A 16,032-nucleotide genomic window follows, 5' to 3' on the forward strand; every position below is an offset into this window, starting at 1 on the left:
TGTTTAACCTTTATTGGTTTTAAAATGAGAGTTTGAGTGTTTTTGAAATATTATTACTCTCTTATTTCAAGTGAAATTGTTTGTCTGTCCCCGTTCTGTCTGACTGACGGAGATATAAACAAAAATTATGACTACTTTCAAGACTTCAAAACCCCCACAACAATGCAGGATATAATAAAAAGTTGACACAACAAAAACATCAAATACTGAAAGAGATCGAGTTGCCGTGAAAAGGGTCAATGGATGCTGTAAGGCGTTTTAAGCATGTGTGAAGTTTCATCTGAGTCAGGAAGCGAGCCATTATCCTCACTGAGTCACAAAACCTTTGTTTTAATTCCTGAATGCTTTTCACTGAGAAAGAACTCTACCTGCGTGCCTTGTTGGCAGCACAACGAATCTTTGTCGTGACGTCACACCTGCAGGCCCACCACATCAAACAATTCAAAGGTATCTTAATCTGTGGAGACAGAGGGGTTAAAAACACAACTCAGACTCTTTTTCAAGCGTTTCTCCAACCAGTTGCACTCGTTTCTAGCAGAAGTGTGAGAAGCTAGAGGTGAAGTGTGGCATCGGCGTAGTCTAAATTAGAGGGTTCTAAATGAAGAAGAGCTGTAATTAGCAGTAAAAGATCGTCAGCTGCAGCGCCTCAGGGGAAAGGCGATGCACACTGCGGTGCAAGGAACAGAAAATAGTCTGATTTAATTCCTGATCATTTGAAGGAGCTTAAAGAGGCAGCGTTTATTCATTAGCTCTAATTGCAAGTTGAATGATTACAGAGTGATGCTTTTGGTGATTGATCAGTTGTGGTTACTATTCTGATGCTTTTGAGGCACAACCCTTCAGACTTTATGTATCGTATTGCATTACATGTACAAAACCCCTCGTCTCATGGTCCTTTGAGCCGGATTTGAACCAGCAACCAATTCACTACCTAAATGTGGGGGCTTCCCAGTTTTTTTTCTGCATTGTTTATTAAGGTGAGATGATTCTGAATGAAGGGTTGAGTACTAGGGTTCAATGCCAGTCAGTTCCCTAAGGACTCTTGAATACAGCTTATTACAACATGCTTAGTATAATGTACATTACCGTTCAAAGGTTTGGGGTCACATAGAAATGTCCTTGTTTTGTCCATTAAAATAACATCAAATTGATCAGAAATACAGTGTAGACATTGTTCATGTTATAAATGACTATTGTAGCTGGAAATGGCTGATTTTGAATGGAATATCTACATACAGTAGGTGTACAGAGGCCCATCCTCAGCAACCATCACTCCTGTGTTCCAATGGCACGTTGTGTTAGCTAATCCAAGTTTACAATTTTAAAAGGCTAATTGATCATTAGAAAACCCTTTTGCAATTATGTTAGCACAGCTGAAAACTGTTGTTCTGATTTAAAGAAGCAATACAACTGGCCTTCTTTAGACTAGTTGAGTGTCTGGAGCATCAGAATTTGTGGGTTTGATTACAGGCTCAAAATGGCCTGAAACAAATAACTTTCTTCTGAAACTCGTCAGTCTAATATTTTTCTGAGAAATGAAGGCTATTCCATGCGAGAAATTGTCAAGAAAGTGAAGATCTCGTACAACGCTGTGTACTACTCCCTTCACAGAACAGCGCAAACTGGCTCTAACCAGAATAGATAGTGGAGTGGGAGGCCCCGGTGCACAACTGAGCAAGAGGACAAGTACATTAGAGTGTCTAGTTTGAGAAACAGATGCCTCACAAGTCCTCAACTTGCAGCTTCATTAAATAGTACCCACAAAACACCAGTCTCAACGTCAACACTGAAGAGGTGACTCTGGGATGCTGGCCTTCTAGGCAAAGTTCCTCTGTCCAGTGTCTGTGTTCTTTTGCCCATTTTAATATTTTATTTTTATTGGCCAGTCTGAGATATGGCTTTTTCTTTGCAACTCTGCCTAGAAGGCCAGCATCCCGGAGTCGCCTCTTCACTGTTGACGTTGAGACTGGTGTTTTTGCTTTTTTTTGCTTTTCTTTCAAAAACAAGGACATTTCTAAGTGACCCCAAACTTTTAAATGGTAGTGTACATTCTACTACAGTACAAGTATTAGTACATTATAGTACATGATAGTATTAGTATCATGTACTTACATCCAGCTCATTGATGGCTTCCCATTGTCTTCTGATAGGTAGTGGTGTCAATCCTACACAACCATCTATCTGACGTAAGACAATGCTCCTTGATCTAGTGATACACTGCAATAGACAGGACAAAAACCACCATTCCACAAATTCAACCAACATACGTCAAATTCTACCTCAAGATTTACCTCAGCTGACTTCGAAACCCGCTGGCCACTTGTTCTAGGACCACCAACACACACAGGGCTCCCTCAGCACCAGCTTTCACATCCACTATTGCAAGCAGATCGCAGACAGATCTCAGATTACTGACCTTGCCACTTCTGCTCTCGCGTTACCTCTGTGTTCCAGTCTTTGTCTGCCCTGGGACCTCCCTCTGACGGTCCAGTCCTGCATCCTTGCTAAGGACTGTAAGCTGAGCGAGTGGGCAGACTGGGGCCCCTGCTCCAAGGCCTGTCTAGACCCAGACCCTGAGTCCTCCAGGGGTCAACGCTCCAGGACCAGACGAGTGCACCAGTTCTCCGTGGGGGAGGGGGAGGACTGCCCACCGCTGGAGGAGACGGAGCCATGTGACCCCCAGGGGGATGGAGTACTGCCCTGCGCCACGTGAGTGTCACTTAGTGTCATGAGGATGTGTGGCTGTATGTGTGTGTAGTCTTACAGTAAATATATGGTAAGAAATATACTGAACATTTATGGAAGGACTAGAGCTTGAAAGTGGGTTAAGTCAATGTTGTATTAGTGGAATTTAAAATTATAAAATGTCGTGTCCAAATGTAATGATTTACAGAGTAGTATCAGTGTCAAAAAATACTACCGTACATAGTTCAGGAACCTGACGGGCCTCCAGGAAGTTTTCACCAAATTGGAACCACTTAGTGCACTAACTTTCCAAAGTCTACTGTATTCTCACTGACAGAGGTGATACATTCCTCCTGTTGATTTCCCATTAGCTACTTCATCTAGCTAATTTGCTCTCCTGGGTGTCCCGTCGGAGTTGGTTTGTGTGGGCCTGTGTGTGTGTGTGGTGGAGGAGAGAGCTTATGGAGAAAGATAGGTGTGTTTGAGCTTTTGCCAGACACAGACTCAAATGGAGTCTATGACAATATTGTCTCTCCTGTAACCTGCCACGCATAATACACACACACACACACACACACACACACACACACACACACACACACACACACACACACACACACACACACACACACAGATTGGCCTTATTGACATCGTATCCCGTCTTTACACAATCATTCCAATAACACTTAAGCTTTCCTGTTCCGATTCTGCAAAATACTTCAAAACCACACCATCTATAAAACTATCAGTCGTGACATATCCTTTAAAATGTATTATTTTTATGACTAAAATGTATATTTTCATATTACTCATGTGTTACATGGATTGGAAGCAATTAGCCAAACATGGAGCTGATAGATATTCAAGTTTGGCAGCTGCAGCCCCAGATGCAGGTAGAACAGATCAACACACAATTGACAAATGTGTTTTTATAGCACAGACAGGTCAGGGATTTGATTAGCTAAAGAAACCTCAGTCAGATTTTAAATGTGTTTTGACAGCATAACACCCACACACCCATCTCTGTCACTGTCACAGTTACACCTGGAGGACTACAGAGTGGAGCGACTGTAGAGTGGACTCGTTGCTAAGCCAACAGGACCGTCGGCGTAGCAACCAGACCGGCCTGTGTGGGGGAGGGCTCCAGAATCGAGAGGTGTACTGTGTCCAGGCCAACGCCGAACTACTGACCTACCTCAACAACCTCAAAGACAAAGATGGTAATGAGGCTTTTCTATATATATATAGCACTTTCTCATAACAAAGTCTTTCCTATATATAAGGGACAGACCAAAATGTACTGGGGGGGGGGGGGGGGGGGGCGGGGCCAACTCAAGGTGTCGTAAAAAAATATGCACCCCCCTCCCCAGCGTAAACAATATTTTCACCTGACCCACATTAAAATAAATGGAACACCCTCCCCTCTCGTAGAATGAACTAAATATCATGTTTACAACCCTGTGTTTATAAACATGGATATCGACTTCAGCATACTTTTGTTTCACAGTCGATGGGCCAACAGGTTGGGGGTTTGCCGACCACCCCAGACGAGACATATTTCTAATTATATAAAACACGTGCAAAGAGTTTTCCACTAACAGCTTTCTGTGCCAGTGCACCACCACGAGCAATAAACAAAGCATACCGACTTCTGGCACTTCCATATCATGGTTTGTGTTTTCAGCACCACAATAAATAGACTATGTCAATCTCCACAAACAGAAAATACTTCCCCCCCCTACCTTGTAGGCCTACCCAGTAAAGAAGGCTTGACAATCTCTGAATGACATTCAACTTTTTGGTGTTTTGTAACAGATGTCTCTTTCCATTCATCAATTGGTCGCTGCACAGTTTGAATTGATATATAGATTTTATTTGTCAGTAAAAAAAAATATATATATATATACACAAAGATTTTTTTAATAATTCTGGGACTTATTTCCATTGTGGTGCCTATTTTCTACATAAACAATTACATAGATACAGACACATTACAGAGATAGAGACAAAAAACTCCTCAACCTCCAGATGAGTATGAGGGAGGAGTTTAAGTACAATTTGTACCAGCTTGTTTGGCTAGTAGTGTATTCTTTAGATGTTTAGGGCTGCTGGTGAACCGTGAGGTGCAGGCATAATCAAAGCCACACGGGACTAGCGCACTAGCTAGGTTTCCATCCAATTGGTGACAGATTTTTGTGCCAATATTCTAAAATCTTCATGAAAACAATATGCCATTTCAGAGTTTTCTTTAGGAAACAACATGACAGGTGAGCTCTTCATTTACTGGACATTTAAGAAATGTACAAGGCATGCATATGCATCCAGCTCCATCAATAAACAAGAGATATTGGCCCAATGAGCCACATTTGCGTGTCCTTAAACAGCCTATAACAAATTACAAAAACACTCTTCCTTGTGTTTTGATGTGTATCATATGTAAAACTTTATAGCCTATTTTTTTTATTGGTTTTTAGGCTACTTTCCTAAAACAATAATTGTCCACCTCACGGTTCAGCTGTCAGAAATTTGAGCACTACATGTATCAGGGCATTTCATGCATAGGCCTATGGGCTTAGGTGTCCACTGTACGATATGAACATTTTAATAAATACATATAGCCTATATAAAGGCAGAGAAGCTTAGACCTAACCCTAGAGCGATAGAGATAGATATGCCAGTGACATGCTACGACACCGTCATGCATTTCTCTATGTCAGATGGCTACTGCGTCTGCTATACAGATATAGAATGCAGGAGGGTAATTTTTTAATTTTCAATCTGAATATTTTGTATAAAGATAAGCATTATATTGTTAGATTATAGAAGTAACTCTGGTAGGCCTGAAACAAGTCTTCCTCACCTCAAGTTCAACTGTCAGAGTCCGATTGGAGCGCATTGCCTTAACATCATAGGCCTTCAGTAGCTAAAGATAAATAATAGCCACACCATAACAAAGCTTCACAAATGTTTCAACATTTTATTAGGGTAATGTCAAAGTAAGTTAAGTCATTGTTTATAGGGAAAATACAAGCAGAAGAGCGAATGTAAATCAGGGAAAAACACACTGACCTTCCCTGTGCCCAATAAAAAAACACACCCCCTTTCCCCGTTTTGGACCACCCCTCCCCCAAGTAAATTTTGATCTGTCCCTAACACGTTCCTATAACAAAGTTCCTATGTAAAACTGTCCCAATACCAAAACACGGATGCATATCTGATGGTGTTATGTTCATAAACCATCCAGCCATCTCATGTGTAATAATCAACATCAAAGAAGACTTTGCTATAACATGACAAATGTAGTCCCACATCTGATATTGTTGCATGTCTCAAGTCTGCAAAAGTAGTACAAAACAGTCCCAAATATTTCACAACAACAAAGAGAAAATTGTTACATGTTGGCACACCAAACTATTTCAGCATCAGAGACACGTCATTGTCTTGTGTCAAACAAATTCAGTAACACATATTGTCATGTACAGTATTCACAGTTCCATACCTTGTGTCCATTCCGACATTTCCTAACAACAGCAGGATCTGAATAACACCATTAAAAACACGCTTTGTGCTCTACAATTAGTGTAGCCATTACAGAATTACCATAGCAACTCTTGAACACTGCATACTACAGGGAGAGGCAACAAGGGAAGTGGGGCCGCAACCATAACATAACCTGGTTTGTGCATCGTCAACTGTCCTGGTGTGACTCTTAAGCCTTAGAGAAGTGAGAACACTCCGGCTTCGACACTCAGACCCGTCAAGCCCAGGTTAAGTCAATGCTGCACTGGTAATTATATTAGCAAAGGATTCTAAGGCTAAGCACCACCAGTGGAGATGGTGTGAGACAAACAAAAAGCATTTCCATTACGCGAGAAGCACAATTATTATATCAGGAGATGTTCCTGTCGCTGGAACGGTAATTGTTGGTGGAGTGATAATTTTATTCAGACAGTATTTTTAGTGCACAGGAGAAAGTGCTAACTTGAGCTTGAAGGGGGCAATCTGCAGTTCAAACAACAACAAAGTGTCCACCCCGTCACTGATTTGGTAAACAGCTGAGGGATGGGGCTGGAGAAATGTAATCACTTTCAAATTCGATGCAAGGACTACCATAGCTTTAGTTTCAACCATGTTTTGAGGCTATACAGTGTTTTTTTTTTTTTTTTTACAATTACAGTCTTTACAAACAATGAAGTAAAACAAGTTTATATTTTCGGGTTCTCATGGGGTAAACAGTTCATGAGGCATTTCTAAGTTATATTCTTCAAGGTTCAATGTGTATATATTATTCATTTAAAAGTCCAAAAACCTATGTAGAAATCACATATTGCCCGTTTAAGTATGATGAAGATCTCTCCTGTTGTGACCGATACACCACAAGACACAAACACACACACAAACTCTGTGTGTCATATCATACACAGTACAAACAGCAGTGACATCTAAAGTGCCTTCAGCAATATATTTACACCCCTTGACTTTTTCACATTTTGTTGGGTTATAAAGTGTGATTAAAATTGATGTAATTGTATTTTTTTTGTCAGCTATCTCCACGAAATACTCTAATGTCAAAGTGGCAGAAAAATTATATATATTTTTTAAATGTAATGGAAAATAAAGCACTAATATGTCTTGATTAGATAAGTATTCAATACATGTTAGAATCACCTTTGGCAGCAATTACAGCTGTGAGTCTTTCTGAGTAAGTAGCTAAGAGCTTTGTACACCTGGATTGTACAATATTTGCCCATTATTATTTTTTAAATTATTTACTCTCTGTCAAGTTGGTTGTTGATCATTGCTAGACAGCCATTCTTAAGTGTTGCCATAGATTTTCAAGCCGATTTAAATCAAAACTATAACTAGGCCACGCAAGAACATTCAATGTTGTCTTGGTAAACAACTTCAGTGTAGATTTGGCCTTGTGTTTTAGGTAGTTGTCCAGCGGATAGGTGACTTTGTCTCCCAGTATCTGTTGGACAGCAGACTGAACTAACTTTTCCTGCAGGTTTTTGCCTGTGTTTAGCTCTATTTCGTTTATTTTTATCCCCAACAAAAACTCCCTAGTCTTTGCCAATGCCAATCATACCCATAACATGATGCAGCCACCACCATGCTTGAAAATATGAAGAGTGGTACTCAGTGGTGTGTTGTGTTGGATTTGCCTCAAACATAACGCTTTGTATTCAGGACAAAAAGTTATTACTTTAGTGCCTTATTGGAAACAGGATGCATGTTTTGGAATATTTGTATTCTGTACAGGCTTCCTTCATTTCACTCTGTCATTTATGTTAGTATTTTGGAGTAACTGCAATTTTGTTGATCCCTCCTCAGTTTTCTCCTATCACAGCTATTACACTCTTTAACTGTTTTAAAATCACCATTGGCCTCATGGTGAAATCCCTAAGCGGTTTCCTTCCTCGCCGGCAACTGAGTTTGGAAAGGTGCCGGCATCTTTGTAGTGACTGGGTGTATTGATACACCATCCAAAGTGTGATTAATAACTGCATCGTGCTTCTTTGCGAAATTTGGAAAACCTCCCTTGTCTTTGTGGTTGAATCTGTGCTTAAAATTCACTGCTCAACTTAATGACCTTGCAGATAATTGCATGTGTGAAGAACAGAGATGAGATAGTCATTAAAAAATCTGGTTAAACACTCTTATTGCAGTCCATGCAACTTATTATGTGACTTGTTAAGCAAACTTTTACTCCTGAACTGAGTTAGGCTTTCCGTGACAAAGGGGTTGGAGACTTATTGACTCAAGACATTTCAGCTTTACATTTTGAATTAATATATATATACTAACGATTTGGTTGAAATGTATGTGTACGTTTGTGTACCCACGTGTGTGTGTGTGTGTGTGCGTGCGTTGTGTGCGTGCATGCGTTCCCGTGTGTGTCTGTCTGAGTGTGTGTGTGTGTGGGAGTTAGAAGGGAGAGGGTTCTTATCTTCCTGGCGCAGGATTCCTCTTCCCCCATCAGGGGGGTAATCTCCCCAGCTGCCACATAGATAGAGACAGACACAGGCAGACAGTGCCTCAATGAAGTCTGCAGCAACCACCATTGCATGCATTAACTAAATCACCACGCTCTTAGAAGAACACATCCTTAAGCACAGGTCCAGGATCACCTTACCCTCCCTAAATCCAAACCTTAACCATTCTAGAGGGGAAAATCCAAAACTGACTGTTGATCAGTTTCTAGGGGTAACTAGACTGATCTTATTAGAGCACCTTCAATCTACATTTTTAAAGATCGACAAGCTTTAAAAAGGCTTGCAGCGCTTCCCATCCTTATTTTTTCTACAAGCCTCATTCTCATATTGGAAAGCGGCTAGACTCCTGTAATAGCACTTAATGTATCCCTCAACTTCCAAAACCCTCTCCCTTTCCAGTGACTGTGTTGCTAACAGTTGTATCTCCCTGTGCCCGCAGAGGGTCAGACCTCAAACCAGCAGAAGCCTAGTGTTCCCCCTCTTCTATCCATCAGCTTTGAAGTTACAGGTAGGTGCTTTAGACCAATCCGAACCTCCTCTCTCTGCCTTGTAGGTGCTTTACACCAATCCGAACCTCCTCTCTCTGCATTCTTCTCCTCCTTGCTGCTTCTGTCTTCTACTTTTTCCCTTTCCATTCCTGATAATGTGTCTCAGTTGCAGTATGTACTGTATGCATGCATTTCTGTTTTGACGGATGATACTATGGGGGTGTTTTGATAGGTTGGCCTCTCTGCAGATTTTGCGTCTCAAGTGGTGTCGTTTTCTGAAACCCCAACATGTGTTTTCAACTAAGTTTGAGCATAAACGCTTTCAAGAAGTGGTATGGTAAAAGGACAAAAAAGTATTTGCCTGGCATGTCGGGACGAGTTTTTAAGCTTTTGCGAGAATGGTGAAATAACTCAGTGTTGTTTTTCCAAATGGAATATGCAAAGCATCTGTGAGATGTTTTTCCTCCTGTTTTTCTACTCTGGCACACAATAAGCAGCACTGACATTAGTGGCAATAGGGGACATTTGCCATTGTAGTTTCAATGCAATGCAGGAAATACAAGCACGTTGTATGAGTCGTGTAATGAAGATGCTGAGTTTTTCTTTATCACAATCACCACTAATCTATTGGTCGACAATTTCTATTCAGAACGGATTGATGTACTTAGATTTAAGTCTGTTCTACACACTAATAATACAAGGATTATCAGGCTTACCAAATGCAGTATTTGACTATTTGTGAGGGAACAATGCCTTTTGCATATCAATTTCAAGGCTGCGCTTGCTTTTCGCTGTACGTTCGGTAGAATTATTTTTCAGCTCTCTTGACTTGATAAGACTTGAAGCGCTGAATGTATTGTTGGAGCTGTCAGAGTTAGGGAGAGAGACATTCGAGGACATCTTGATCTTCACCTCCGGCTTAGTGAGAAAGTGTGTTTGTGTACAAGTGTAATTGATTGAAAGTGTTGCAACCGTTGATGCAGTGTTGGGATCATAGATTGAGTGTCTGTACGTGTATGTGCTAATTTACAGGTGTATGTGTCTACATGTGTGCGTACGTGCATTTGTGCATGTGTGTGTGTACGTCTGTTTGTGTCCACATGTGTGCCCACGTGCCTCTGCACATTGCATCTGTGAGCGTGTGTGTTCATATGCGGTGGCAGAGAGGTGTCAATTAGACAGTGAGGCCAATGGTAGTGGATTTTGCTTTGGACAATCTGTCAGGTGATCAAGAGCCTTGGTTGCATCAACCAGAGCATCCAGCGCTTTGCTGCGTTCCAAAACAGCTTTGATGTGACAGACACACAAAACCACCCACCAAACGTTCCACTCCAACTCCAAACAAACCCACTTATTCAAGTGCATTTAAGAAACATCCAGAAAATGGTGTCTCACAGTCGGCTTCACTTATTCTCCCGCCGAGAAAAACAACCTCTCTTTTGTTCCTTTGCGTGAAGTGAAGTTCCTCTGCGGGTATGTACGCATTGTGTGTACAGCTTCTAAATCTGAAGCTCTTACAACAGGGGAATCATAGCACTGGATTATTCTTCAGAGAATATGTCTGAGAGGAGACAATGCAGCTCTCTCACACCTTCGGTACAGCCTTCATGTGTCTTCAGTGAGCGCATAATGCCGTGCTTCATGTTGTTTCAACTGTTAGATAGCACTGAAAGGTTTATTAGAGTTCATTTATCACCCTGAAATGCTAACGGTATGCTAGCAGTGGGGCGATTACAACAAAAGGAAATTGGAAGGAATATGGCAGCACTTCACACACTAGACCTCTACTGTGGGTTTCATGTGCTCTCTTCTGGGACCTTATGTACCGTGCAGGCGTGCTTAAAAGGAAAAGCCAATGTTTTGCATTTTGTTGGCATTTTCCTCTGCATTGTCATAACCAAGCACACTAGTAAACATTCTGCATGAAGACAAGTACGGGATGAGATCTTGGTATGTACACTCCCCAAAGTATTTGTTTGGACAGTGAAGCTAAAACGTTTAATTTGGCTCCATACTCCAGCATTTTGGATTTGAGATCAAATGTTTCATACAGAATGTCACTTTTTGTTTGAGGGTATTTCCATACATATCTGTTTTACCGTTAAGAAATTAAAAATACTTTTATGGATCTAGTCTCCCCATTTGAAGGTGTCAAGTATTTGAAAAAATTCACTTATGTGTAGTAAAAATATATACAGTATATATATTTCTAGCATGCAGTAATTACATCAAGCTTTTGCAGTTTGTTTTGGTTGTGTTTCAGATTATGTTGTGCCCAATAGAAATGAATGGTAAACAATGTATCTTTATCTTTAACTCTGCATTGTTGGAAAAGGCCTCGTTATTCTTCTGTTAGTCTACACCTGTTGTTTATGAAGCATTCGACAAATACAAATTTATTTGATTTAATGTGTACCCTGATTACGGATAATCACGAACAATGACGAGTGAGAAAGTTACAGAGGCGTAAATATCATACCCCCCCCAAAAATGCTAATGGTGAGAGGTTAGCATGTCTTGGGGGTATGATATGTGTGCCTTCTGTAACTTTGTCACTCAAATGGGAGGACTACATACATTTCATATGAGGCGACTGTACAGAATGACACCTTTATTTTGAGGCTATTTTCATTTGTATGAAAATGAAAATACCCTCAAATTAAAGGTGACATTCTGTACTGTCGCCTCATTTGAAACATTTTTAAAAATCTCAAATCCAAAATGATGGAGTATAGAGCCAAATTTAATGTTTTAGCTTCACTGTACAAAATAAATACATAGGGGTGTGTACATATATTTCTGAGTATATCAGTATATTTCTGACTATAATGTAAGTATATTTGAATGTACCTTATTTCCATGTCCCAAGCGTCCCGTCCTGTGGACAGCAAGCTGTGTGGGGGTCCCGTCCCCAACACGTCCCAGCTGTGTCACATCCTCTGTCCCATCGAGTGTGAAGTGTCCCCATGGGGGGCCTGGGGACCCTGCACCTATGAGAACTGTGACGTCCAAGAAGGGAAGAAAGGTGTGTGGATAAGACTTCGAGTGGGACTATCGTATGCCGATCACACTTTATTTGGATAGTCCCATGTAGATGATCTACGGATGGTCGTATTATTAACAAACTCTCCGTTGATAAACAAATGCTTGCTACGGTTAGGGTTAGGGTTAGGTTTAGAATAAGGGTTCCGTAAAAGTTAAGTTCAGGGTTAGGATACGGGTTAAGGCTAGGGCCAGGGTTACTATCCACTGATAGATAGGTGAAATGTTGTTGAGAGTTATTGAACACCTATAAACCATCTTCTTGGGACTATCCAAATGAAGTGTTGCCTGTATGTCAGCTACAAGGCCTTACTGGGTACGGGTTGGAATGTTCCAGGTGACTGTGGATACATTTGATGTCGTGATGCTAGCATCATGCTTTCAGAACACACATATGGTATTATGTTTTTTAATATACATTGTATGTTCCTCTTATCAAACTAATGTCAACTGCCATACCACTGTTATGAAGCATAAACAGTTGAAAAATAGTTAAGTGTTAACTTGCCATATGGTATGTCATATGATATATGATTAGTGTTTGCCATCAGGTATGCATGGTGTTATGGAATTTACAGAACATGGCATTGTTTCAGAAGATGATACAGTAATTATCTGTGCATATATAGTAGTTGGTGTTATTGTAGCCATTGTAAGGTCCTCTTGAATAAACATATTCTGGTATAAAGGTAGTATCTAACATCTGTGAGTGGTCCAACACCCACATGATAATTACACGCTGGCTCTTCACAATGAAATCCTCTCTTTTGTATCAATTTATGGTCAGTATGATCACAGTATCTGGTAAAGTGCCAACAATTAACTGGGCAATTATTTGCTTGCACTTGTACACTAATCCTAATCTTATCATAGTAGCATATCCTATTATTCCATTTCGAGAGAGCTGTTGAAGAGATCAATTCCAAAGGAGGACAATTAGGCATATTATGTATTTTTTCAGCGTTTTTATATATTTGTTCATATGGTTTTATGTATTTTTCATTCTATATTTTTGTATTTTTCCCTTCGGCAGGTTTTAAACTGAGGAAACGGGAGATCAGCAATGAGCCAACAGGTGGACCAGGGAACTGTCCTCACCTGGTGGAGGCTGTCCCATGTGACGAACCCAGCTGCTGGGACTGGCGCCTGGTCAGACTGGATGAGTGTATCCCCGACGGGGAGCTGCCGTGTGGCCCCGGGGCACAGATACCTCAGGTCCAGTGTGTCAACAGCACTGGTGAGGAAAATCAGAGTAATAACCAATTATCGGAAAAAGATTATTCAATTGGATTTTTCCCTCGTTAATTCCATTAAACTTAGTCTCCATAATCGTTGCTGTGATATTGTAGATAAAGCTCTGTGATTGCAGTCTATAGGTTTATTGATTCGGTTAATGCACATTATAGAGTCCTTTATTTTCAGTGGACGTTTGCTTGACTAATTAATGTAGAAGTCTGCCAACAGGCAAAACTGATTGAAATGGCGTCGTTACAGACAGAAACTGGTTGAAATGTTGTCATTTAGAAGTTATTTCAACCAGTATTGCCTGCTAAGCTAGCATAGTACAATAAAACTGTACTATAGTATTCTGACTTATTATTATGCTCAGAATTCACCACATTGTTAGCTCAGCTCCCTGATCCCCCCCCAAGAGTAGCCCACCACTTCCAGATTAAATATTTACATTTGTGATGAATAAAGGTGTCCGCATGCTTCCCAGCCAAAACAGTTCGTAGAAGATTGTGCATACAGTGCATTCAGCAAAAAACCCTCACCGAAGTCCAAAATAAAACAAAAACGTCATAAAATGTCGTCATAATATACAGTGCATTCAGAAAATATTCAGACCCTTTGATTTCAAATTGATTAAATAATCTCAAATTGATTAAATAAAAATGTGTCCTCATCAATCTACAACAATACCCCATAATGACGAAGTGAAGTTTGCAAATTTCTAAATAAAAAACAAAAATACCTTATTTACATAAGTATTCAAACCCTTTGCTATGAGACTCGAAATTGAGCTCAGTTGCATCCTGTTTCCATTGATTAACCTTGTGATGTTTCTACAACTTGATTGGAGTCCACCTGTGGAAAATTCAATTGAATGGACATGATTTGGAAAGGCACACACCTGTCTATATAAGGTCCCGTAGTTGACAGTGCATGTCAGAGCAAAAACCAAGCCATGAGGTCAAAGGAATCGTCCGTAGAGCTCCGAGACAGGATTGTGTCGCAGCACAGATCTGGATCTGGGGAAGGGTACCAAAACATGTCTGCAGCATTGAAGGTCAGTCAAGAACACAGTGGCCTCTGAACACAGTGGCCTCTGTCATTCTTAAATGGAAGACGTTTGGAACCACCAAGACTCTTCCTAGAGCTGTCCGCCTGGCCAAACTGAGCAATTGAGGATGAAGGGCCTTTGTGAGGGAGGTGACCAAGAACCTGATGGTTGGTCTGACAGAGCTCTAGAGTTCCTCTGTGGAGATGGGAGGACCTTCCAGATGGACAACCATCTCTGCAGCACCCCACCAATCAGACCTTTATGGTAGAGTGGCCAGATGGAAGCTACTCCTCAGTAAAAGGCACATGATATCTTGCTTGGAGTTTGCCAAAAGGCTCCTAAAGACACTCAGACCATGAGAAACAAGATTCTCTGTCTGAAACCAAGATTCAACTTTTTGGCCTGCATGCCATGTCTGGAGGAAACTTGGCACCATCCCTACGGTGAAGCATGGTGGTGGAATTATCATGCTGTGGGGATGTTTTTCAGTGGCAGGGACTGGGAGACAAATCAGAATCGAGGGAAAGACGAACGGAGCAAGGTAGAGAGAGATCCTTGATGAAAACCTGCTCCAGAGCGCTCAGGACCTCAGACTGGGGCGAAGGTTCCTAAGCACACAGCCAAGACAATGCAAGAGTGGCATCGGGACAAGTCTCTGAATGTCCTCAAGTGGCCCAGCCAGAGCCAAGACTTGAACCCGATCGAACATATCTGCAGAGACCTAAAAATAGCTGTGCATCAATGCTCCCCAAGCAACCTGACAGAGCTTGAGAGGATCTGCAGAGAAGAATGGGAGAAACTCCCCAAATACATGTGTGCCAAACTTGTAGCGTCATACCCAAGAAGACTCGAGGCTGTAATCGCTTCCAAAGGTACTTCAACAAAGTAAATACTTATATAAATGTGATATTTCATGAATACTTTTTTTGCTTTGTCGTTATGGGTTATTGTGTGTAGATTGATGAGAGCAAAAAAAAATATTTAATACATTTTAGAATAAGGCTGTAACGTAACAAAATGTGGAAAAATTTGAGGGGTCTGAATACTTTCTGAATGCATTGTATATTATGACGACATTTTATGTCTTTTTCGGCGGTGCGGGCCCATACAATTTTTTCTGGAGGCAAGTTCGGAGCCGAAGTCTACGCCCCTTCGTCGGTGATTGGTCAACAGTAGAGTCTTCAATAAAGGCGACTCGTTTTCAAGCACATTTGTTTGATTGAGAAATACTGCACCAAACGTCTTAGTTAGATGTAAAATTGAACGGCTAAGATCTCCTTGGCAAAAATGGCAAAATGAATGGCAGATTTCTTGAGTTATTTTAGATTAATTCTGATTATTTTGAGGAAATGTATACTGGCTATGGCATCTCAAAATGGACAAACAGTACTATTGCCGCTTTTTTCTTGTTTTTCAAGCAAAGTTCTTTTAAGGGAGTATGCGAGCACAGGCACCACCCGAACTGAAGCATGCTGACGCTTTTAGTCAGGGTCTCACCCTCTGGATGAAAAATCATGTTGCTCAAGGTGACCTCTCT

The 16,032-nt window shown here is 40.9% G+C and overlaps 1 protein-coding gene across 2 annotated transcripts in view; it reads left to right on the forward strand.

Moving 5' to 3' along the window:
* LOC129857463 (thrombospondin type-1 domain-containing protein 7A-like) overlaps positions 1 to 16,032 on the forward strand; it is a 104,227-nt gene that overhangs the window by 42,340 nt on the left and 45,855 nt on the right. For both annotated transcript variants that reach the window (XM_055925727.1, XM_055925728.1), the window contains exons 3-7: positions 2,455 to 2,709; positions 3,724 to 3,905; positions 9,121 to 9,189; positions 12,039 to 12,194; positions 13,245 to 13,448. In XM_055925727.1, coding sequence (XP_055781702.1) covers positions 2,455 to 2,709; positions 3,724 to 3,905; positions 9,121 to 9,189; positions 12,039 to 12,194; positions 13,245 to 13,448 — 866 coding nt within the window. The remainder of the gene's footprint in view (positions 1 to 2,454; positions 2,710 to 3,723; positions 3,906 to 9,120; positions 9,190 to 12,038; positions 12,195 to 13,244; positions 13,449 to 16,032) is intronic.

This window comes from Salvelinus fontinalis, chromosome 6 (assembly GCF_029448725.1).
Source record: "Salvelinus fontinalis isolate EN_2023a chromosome 6, ASM2944872v1, whole genome shotgun sequence".
NCBI classification, from domain to species: Eukaryota; Metazoa; Chordata; class Actinopteri; order Salmoniformes; family Salmonidae; genus Salvelinus; species Salvelinus fontinalis.